The sequence below is a fragment of the Gastrolobium bilobum genome, unplaced genomic scaffold (genome assembly GCF_033153095.1).
Source record: "Gastrolobium bilobum isolate Gb01-03AN ecotype WA unplaced genomic scaffold, APGP_CSIRO_Gbil_v1 utg52110, whole genome shotgun sequence".
Taxonomy (NCBI): domain Eukaryota; kingdom Viridiplantae; phylum Streptophyta; class Magnoliopsida; order Fabales; family Fabaceae; genus Gastrolobium; species Gastrolobium bilobum.
The window spans coordinates 34,893-44,235 of record NW_026896614.1 but is presented as its reverse complement, the minus strand read 5'-3'; the positions used below and the strand labels follow the sequence as shown (position 1 = coordinate 44,235).

General features: G+C 37.1%; 1 protein-coding gene across 1 annotated transcript; it reads right to left on the bottom strand.

Annotated features, from left to right (window-relative positions):
• Window positions 1-971: 971 nt before the first annotated feature.
• On the bottom strand, window positions 972-9,273 carry LOC133300956 (rust resistance kinase Lr10-like). Its single transcript, XM_061500543.1, has 3 exons — window positions 8,838-9,273; window positions 1,418-1,534; window positions 972-1,366 (listed from the first exon to the last, which is right to left on the bottom strand). The coding sequence occupies exons 1-3, from the start codon at window positions 9,271-9,273 to the stop codon at window positions 972-974; spliced, it is 948 nt and encodes a 315-aa protein (XP_061356527.1).
• Window positions 9,274-9,343: the final 70 nt, after the last annotated feature.

Genomic DNA, 9,343 nt, shown 5'->3' with positions numbered 1-9,343 from the left:
ATAAAGATATATTACGAAAAAAAAAGCGCCATAAAGATAGAGATAAAGACTTTTATTGAAATATGTGCTTTTTAACTAATTTTTAAGTTACAAATTTTATACAATAACTAAATAACTTTTAATTTTTTTAAGTTTTTTTTTTTAATTTTAACATAAAAGTAAGTTGTAATTTTAAAAAGAGATTGGATTATTTCTAATTAACGTGGGACTTGAATCACTGAAACTTGAATTTTCAACACTCTTCTCTCTATGTAGTAATGTTGAACAACTTTTCATTTTTAGCCGATTGATGAACCATACACCAGTTGACTTGGAAAATGTCTATGGAAGTCTTGGCGAAAAGGGTGTGGTGTGGAAGATTAAAAAAAGACAGATTCAGCAAGACAAAATTTTCATAACTAAGAGTGCACAGAGTCACAGTAGACACTTTACGTAGCGGAATTTAATATCTTCAGCAGAAAGAAGAACAAAAAAGCGGAGACAGTATCTCCAAAAAAAGGCGGAGACAAAATCAGTGAAAAAAACATATAAAGGTCATTCTTATCGAGTAATTAGAATTATTAGGAGCAAGCAGAAGATGAGTGCAGGGGAACGCTGGATATCAAATCTTTCTATCCTTCTGCTGAGAATCTGAGACAGTTGCAATCACTGTTGACTTCAAAGTAAACTTCAAACTTTAGACATACGTGTCTACTGTGATAAGAGGTGGTTTTTAAGCCAAAGACCACTCAATCAAAGTACCTGTCCGAAGAATAACACAAACTCTATTGATATTTCAGCATTCCCAACTTACTTTATTTGAACCTACGATCAAACATTTTTAAAATTCTCAATAAGTAACGCTAAAAGGCAGCAGAATAATTTTAGTAGTTGTGTAACAAGTACATTACTGCTAACTTCAGGGAAGTTACTGATCAATTCAGTAAGTCAAATCCAAAAAACCAGAAAGTACATCTTAGTATTATCACAAACTAGAATGTCTCACATGACAAATGGACTGGGGACGTTGAAGGAGACCACAAAAAAGGTTTGGGTGGTATTTGCAGCAGCTCAACGCTACCTTCTAGCATTTCCACCACTTTACTCATGGCTGGTCGAGTTGAAGGGTCTGTCTGTATGCACCATAAGCCCACTATTGTCATCTTCCTCACCTTTTCGTCATCACTTTCATTTCTTATATTCCGAAGACCAAGCTCCTGATTTGATTCAAGACGATTGTAAATCCAACGAGGAAAATATATTTCACTGGAACGGTCAACTTGAGCATTAATATTTTTTCTCATCCCGACCATATCTAAGACCATCATTCCATAACTGTAAACATCTGACTTATGTGATACTGCACCAAAATTCCTAGAAAATACCTCTGGCGCAATATACCCTGCAGTTCCTCTTGCACCAAATATGGATACTGCACTTTCTTTTCTTGTGCAAATTTTTGCAAGTCCAAAATCTGAAATCTTGGGGCTGAAATTCTCATCTAAGAGAATGTTATGAGGTTTTATGTCAAAATGCAAAATTCTAGTATTGCAGCCTATTCTAGCCCTCGAGCGACACCAATTGCAATTTGGTACAATGTTTTGCAATCCAATTGACGATCTGCAATCTGGTCATTTTCTTCAAAGATAAACTTCTCAAGAGACCCATTACTCATAAACTCATAAACCAAAGCTCGTTTAGAACCTTCGAAGCAGAACCCAAGAAGAGAAACGATGTTAACATGGCAAGTTTTGGTGATGCTTGCAACTTCATTGATGAATTCCTCACCATCATCTTTCAATTCAGTTAGCACCTTCACTGCAACATAACGCCCATCCTTTAATTGTCCTTTGTATACACTGCCGAATCACCCTTGTCCTAATTTATTTCTGAAGGAGTTGGTCGCTTTCTTTATCTCAGAATAACTATACCTCCTGGTTTGAAGGGGTTCATGTCTCTTCAAAAAGGCTTCGAGCCGTTGACGGGTTGAACTTTGCTTCTTCCATCTTTTGTAGTAGAGCGTGCCCATTACTAGCACTAGTGCAGCTGTAACAGCTGGAGAGTTTATTCAAAATTAGAAAGAATGAATTTAGAAGGCTGAGAAATAATGCCATGCAGAGAAATATAGTAAATATTGGATATAATTCAGGCTAATGAAAATAAAGGTGATAAGCAATGATTACTAGCTAGATCTATAAAGCTAAGATACAAGAAAGAGCCTGAACTTGGCAGCTAGGTTGTAAGTTTTGATCTTCAAAGTGAAGTTGTTTATGTCGTGTTCTGTTAGTAATCAAGAGCATTACAGAGCCAGAGCATGTTTTTTTTTTATTATTATTATTATGCCTTAATTACATAAAAAATATCACTTTGCCACTCTATCAAAATATTTTATCTATATGCCCTTCTTTAGAGGTGTACAAAATAACCAAAAAATTGGATCAAACCATGAACCGAACCGAACCGAACCGCCCCATAAAATAACCTGTTTTAAAAATCAGTTCATGAACCGAACCGGTTTTTAAATATCTGGTTCATGAACCGAACCGGTTTTTAGAACCGATATTTAGAACCAGTTTAATAACCGAACCGCTTCCGAACCGAACCATTTTTAAACCAAACCAAATTAATTTTTATAAACTTTATTTTTTCAATTTTTAATTTTTTTTCTTTTCAAAAGAGGGTCGACCCAAACCGGTTCCGAACCGAACCGAACCATTTAAACCAATTCGGTTCGATTTTTCAAAAAATCTGGTTCGATTCGACCCATGCACAACCCTACCCCTGTTTGATTGTTGACCATGCAATATACTCGAATACAGACCCATATACTCCAATATAACAGCAAATACTCGAGTATATAGTATGTACTCGATTAAATATTCAACATTTGAAGTTTTTTGAACATATACTCGAGTATATAGGTCTATACTCGAGTATATTGCGACCAAATTTTCTATGGGAATTTTCAAACGATAACTCTTGAAAAGTTATATAGAATAAAAAAAAGTACTTGATTCGGATACTCGAATCAAAAGTTATGACTTTCCGAAGTTTTATTATAAAATTTTCAAAATTTTGTAATACCAATAGGTTTTGTGTATCCACAAAGCTCCTTATCAAGTTAACCGAGTTAAGTCCAATATTATGAGTATATAACTATAGAAACTTGTTTGATCCGAAAAATATCGTTGAAAAATATTTAACAATAAAACTTTGGAAGACCATATTTTTTTGAATCAAACAAATTTTGTAGATATCACAAAACCCATTGACATTATAAAATTTTGAAAATTTTAGAGCAAAACTTCGGAAGGCCATAACTTTTGACTCGGGAATGTTCCAACCTGTAGCTATAGAAAAATTATGTGTAATAAAAAAAAGCACTTGATTCATACACTCAAGTAAAAAAATATGGTCTTTCAAAATTTTATAGTTAAATTTTTTTTTCCACTAAATTTTTTGGATCAAATAAGTTTCTATAGTCATATACTTATAATATTGGACTTGACTCGAGTAATTTGAGGAAAAGCTTTCTGGGTATTATATTAGCATTATAATGGAAATTTTAGAGTTAAATTTAGAAGGCTATAACTTTTGACTCGAGTGTCCGAAATAGATGTTTTTTTATTCTTTATAACTTTTCGAGAGCTACACGTTAAAAAATTCCCATAGAAATACTCGAGTACATATTCATATACTCGAGTATATTGCATGGAACAACAAATACCCTAGTATATTTAGGTCCTATACTCGAGTAAATGTTCAAAAAAATTCAGATGTTGAATATTTACTCGAGTATTTTGTACTCGAGTATATTATGTGGTCAATGGTCAAACATGAACAAATAGGTGAAATATTTTGATACGAGAGCAAAATGATATTTTTTTAGGGTAAGGTGTGTATCATTTTAAAGGACGTAAAGTTGTGTCATTTTAAGAGAGAGAAAGAGATAGACAAAGGAGGAGAGAGAGTTGGCAAAAAAAAATAAAGGTATGGGTTCCACCTCTTTGTGAATGAGAGTGAAATGATATAAGTTGTGTCATTTAAAAGGATAAACGTTTTTCCATTTTTTTATGTAGTCAAAGGCACAATGATCAAATAACCCATGAGTATAAAATTTCTAAATTTAAGCTGCTTTGTTGAGTGGAGTCCAAGTGTTATGTAAATAACAGATGACTTTGGAGAACAAGATATTCACCACTATGACCAAGCATATTGATGAATTGGCACGGTTCGAGCTTAAAGTTAAGTCAAATTCGCCACTATGACCAAGCGATATTCGCCACTATGACCAAGCATAGTGGTTTCGATTTTAAGTCAAATTCGGACGAAAACTTTTGCTACTCTTGTGGTTGTACTGGCTCAAATTAAAGTTAATTAGTTGAGTAATCGATGTAGAAATCACGAAAAAAGAATACAGTAAATTTTTTAATATACTCCTGGACCATCGTGGTCCTTCCACTCAAAAATTGACACCTATATTATTTATTTATTTATTTCTTTTTTCTCTTCTCTCTCCTCAACTTTTTCTTTCTTTCTTTCATCTCAGTCCCACCCAATACTTCGTGGTCCGGACCACTATAAATTCACTCAGAATACAGGCCACCGCAGTGGCGAAGTCGGGCTCAAATTTGAGCTCGAGCCAAAAAATTATATATGTGTATTTTTTTTTTTTAGTTTTAGTTAGTTCATATCATAATATATTTAAAATTGAGAATGATCCGTTTAATTTTTTTTTCAAATTATACTATATACTCTCGAAAATACATAATGTAACCTAGTGTACTTTCGGGAGTACATAGTGTAGTTTGCGAACAAAAGTTTTGTAAATATAACCCTCTCCATTTAAATTATATTAAATACAAAGCACCTGAGCAGGCAATACCAATAAAATTATAATTTCATTAAATATTTTTTAATTTTTTTAAAGATATTTTTTTTATACAATGTAACATCCCGAGCGCTGACGAGGGGGGGAGTGATCGCCGATGCGAAAGGGCATGGACAAGGAGCGGCTCCTGTCAGGCTTCCAGCGTGGGGTTACATGCACGAATGAATCGAATCAACACCGGAAAGACAGGATTCCAAAGACTGTGCAGGTATGAGACTGCACAGTTTGCGATAGCTTATAAGAATTAATTGGTACTACCTATACTAACAAGAAGCATCTTCTTTTCGGTAGCCCGAAACGGAAGAACTCCACAGTTAAGCGTGCTTGACTTGGAGCAATTCTGGGATGGGTGACCTCCTGAGAAGTTTTCCCAATAAGTGTGCGAGTGAGGAAAAAGCACACTGAAAAGTCTCGTGTTAGTATGTGGGGATAGTCATTGATTCTTGAAGCAATCGGGCGTTACAAGTGGTATCAGAGCAGGCCTCTCTTCCAGTACGGTGTGGTTCGAGGACGAACCAGGCGGAAGCTGGTGGGCATGTAACATCCCGAGCGCTGACGAGGGCTGGGAGTGATCGCCGATGCAAAAGGGCATGGACAAGGAGCGGCTCCTGTCAGGCTTCCAGCGTGGGGTTACATGCACGAATGAATCGAATCAACACCGGAAAGAGAGGTATTCCAAAGACTGTGCAGGTATGAGACTGCACAGTTTGAGATAACTTATAAGAATTAATTGGCACTACCTATACTAAAAAGATGCATCTTCTTTTCGGTAGCCCGAAACGAAAGAACTCCACAGTTAAGCCATGTAACATCCCGAGCACTGACGAGGGCGGGGAGTGATGATGCATCTTCTTTTCGGTAGTCCGAAACGGAAGAACTCCACATTTAAGCGTGCTTGACTTGGAGAAATTCTGGGATGGGTGACCTCCCGGGAAGTTTTCCCAGGAAGTGTGCGAGTGAGGAAAAAGCACACTGAAAAGTCTCGTGTTAGTATGTGGGGATAGTCATTGATTCTTGAAGTGGTCGGGCGTTACATACAACTTACCCAAATCTCTTACCAAAAATATTTTAAGCTTTAGATAGCGCCAAATTATAAAATAAATTGTAGCCCGGGCCAAATTATAATTTTAACCTGGACCAAATTAAACTGAAAATTAAACTGGATCTGCATAAGAAACTGGAAATTAAAGGTTCGCATTTACAAAACAGAGCGTATGTCTCTTATACCTTATTTTAACGGTGGCAGTGGATTAGAGGGGGAGGCGCGACGGCGGCGGTGGAGTGAGGCGGCGAGACGACGGAGGTGGATGGGCGTCCGCGCGACGGCGGCTATGGGCGGCGGTGGCGATGGCGATGAGAGTATGACTGGTAAGAGAGAGAGTATGATCAGAGAGAAAAGGGAGAGAGAGAAGGGGAAGTGAGGGTATATATAATCGTTAGATCAAAAAACTAATTTAACGGTGAGATTGACTGATAGTCACATGGTTGTAACATCACTTGGTTGTAACATCACTTGGTTGTCACAATATCCTATCCCTAATTATATATAGGGAAAAATGTTTATCCTTTTAAATGACACAACTTATATCCTTTCACTCTGACAAAGAGGTGGGACCCACACCTTTATTTTTTTTGTTAATTCTCTTTCCTCCTTTATCTATCTCTTTCTTAAAATGACCCAACTTTACATCTTTTAAAATGACACACACTCTTCCTCTTATATATAATAAATATAAGGCTAAAATATAAGTTACCCCCTTAAACTTTGACCATGTTTTAAATTACCCCCTTGTACTTTTAATTGTTTCAATTAACCCCCTATACTTTATAATTGTTTCAAATCAACAATTCTGTTAAAAATTTTACAAACTCTGTTAAACCTCCTTACATGCCCTAAGCCCCAAATCTCAAAAAAAAAAAATTCTCTCTTCCTCAGCCTTGAAGAGAACAACATATTTTTTGAGTCCCAGTCCATCTAACAGGCCATCAACGGTTTGGTTGGAATGTTGTTCATCACCCTACATGATAACCAACAACAGCACTTGTCACGACAAACAATATAGTTAATTTGATCAGATAACTTAACCGAGGGGAAATGCATCTGCTTCTACTTAACATTGCAAGCATCAAAGATCGGATCATATGACAATAACTATGAAAGCAATTCACACAAGCTTCCGCCTGTTCATAATTTTGATGCCCAGAGACCACATATTCATTCATCAGTAATTTTGTTTGAAGTTTGAATTGTTTAATCGGAAAGCTAGTGAGAAGACACACAAATCAAGTATTTCAATATAGCCGTAAACATTTGAAAGGACGATTGCATTATCTGATCAAATTAACTATATTGTTTGTCACGAAAAGAGAGAATATTTTTTTTTTTTTTTAGATTTGGGGCTTAGGGCATGTGAGGAGGTTTAACAGAGTTTGTAAATTTTTTAAAGAATTGTTGATTTGAAACAATTATAAAGTATAGGGGGTTAATTGAAACAATTAAAAGTACAAGGGGGTAATTTGAAACATGATCAAAGTTCAAGGGGGTAACTTATATTTTGGCCTAAATATAATTTGTTAAAATTTAGTCTGGATCGAGGCTACTCGCATGTGGCTCCGCCACCGGGCCACCGTCGTGGTACCATCTTGCAAAGTAGACAGCTTGAACAAACAATGTACCATCTTCTGGAGCTTTGTAAGACTAAGATGACCCAATTGAGCGTGAATAGTGAGTGGAGAATCTAATACAAAATGAGCATGAGAGGAGCTGGAGAGCCATTGGACTCAAATCCGTCGCCAATTTTCCTCCCCGAATTTCAATCCTGTAAAACAACAGAATTTTGGGTAAAAGAAATGAGACAATCAAGAGAACATATTAAACGGCTAATGGAAAGGAGATTAAAGGGTGAACCAGGGACATAAAGCACATTATCAATAGTAATGGAGGGAAAGAGATGTATTGTTCCAATCCCATGAGACTGAACTTGGGAACCATTAGCCATAGTGACAGCAGACAAATAACCAGAGGTAGAAAGAGATGAAAACAAAGATTTATTACCAAAAATATGAGCAGAGGCACCAGAATCAAGAACCCAATGATCAAATGATGAACCTTGAGTGAAACCATCAACGCTATTACCTGTATGCACAACAGTAGCAGTGGAACCAGGGATCGTGTGCCGAGAAATATCTTGAGGAAGGATAAATGAGCTAGAATCAGCCATGGATCAAGAACAATTCACTGAAACAAAGATGTAGTGAACAGTAATGGAAAGAGGAGAAATGCTTTGAGTGTTTCGGAAGGGCTGCAACGGACTCAAAACCACAAGATAAGGATCGATATGAACACGGAAGGAGAGGGTGATTCTGACGGTGGAAGCCGCGCGTATGTTTCACGTGCGTGAAGGTGCCTTAGTGGGAATTTGGGAGCCAACCTTGGACGGAAATAACCGCCTCATTGTGACGATCACAACTGTGGGTGGCTCGCCGGAAAAAGTGCCTGAAAAGTGATCGGTGGTGGCGGTCAACAGCGGTCAAATGATGGTCCACGGCATTGGCACCTGATGACGGACGGTGGGTCTTGCGGCGTTGGGTAGATCGGCTTCTTCTGAGTTCGTTGATGTACTTTTTGATCAAAACGGTTGCCGGAAAACTTTTCCGGTGGAGGACGGTGGTGGCAGACGGTGGCCGGAAACTGACGACGGTGGCAGTTTCCGAGAAGATTTTTACTTAGTAGACAGTGGGTCTACCGAAAAGATGCGGATCTTATTAGGCTCTAGATACCATGTTGAATATTAGGAACAAGGAGATTCATAAGTAATCCGTGTGTCTCAACTACACAGCGGAGAGTCTATTATATAACTTAAGAGAAAGAAAATACAAAGAGATATTCATGATACGAGACTTCTATACTATTATTCTAAGCTATTATTTATAACAATGTCAAAATGTAAGATTCTAGTGTTGCAGCCTCTGTGCAAATAGTCTAGTCCACGAGCAACACCATTGACAATGTCATACAAAGTTTTGCAATCCAATTGCCGACCAACTAACATGGAGTTTTCTTCATATATGAACTTCTCGAGGGATCCATTAGGCATGAGTTCATAAATTAGAGCTCGTTTTGAACCTTGGAAACAAAACCCCACAAGAGTGACAACGTTAACATGAGATGTCCTGCTAATGCTTGCAATTTCATTGATGAATTCCTCCCCAGTTCCTTCAAGTTTACTTAAAAGCTTGACTGCAACAAGACTCCCATCTTGTAGCTTTCCTTTATATACGCTCCCATATCCTCCCTCTCCTAATTTGACTTTGAAACAATCAGTGACTTTCTTTATCTCAGAGTAACTGTACCTTCTTAATTGAAGAGAACCATGTTGCTTTAGAAAGCGCTCAATTGTCATATCATCGGTATGACAATTTTTATTCCAAAAGCAACGAGATGTTAGGTTGAAAGGCTTTCTTCTGAAGCAG

Bases quoted from the DNA above. Each gene is read 5' to 3' on its own strand.
- LOC133300956 (XM_061500543.1), bottom strand. From the start codon at position 9,273: ATGACAATTGAGCGCTTTCTAAAGCAACATGGTTCTCTTCAATTAAGA. The intron at 1,535-8,837 runs GCTGCAACACTA...GGGCTAGAATAG, and splicing joins ACTAGACTATTTGCACAGAG to GCTGCAATACTAGAATTTTG. The intron at 1,367-1,417 runs GTGCAGTATCCA...ATATTGCGCCAG, and splicing joins AATTTGCACAAGAAAAGAAA to AGGTATTTTCTAGGAATTTT.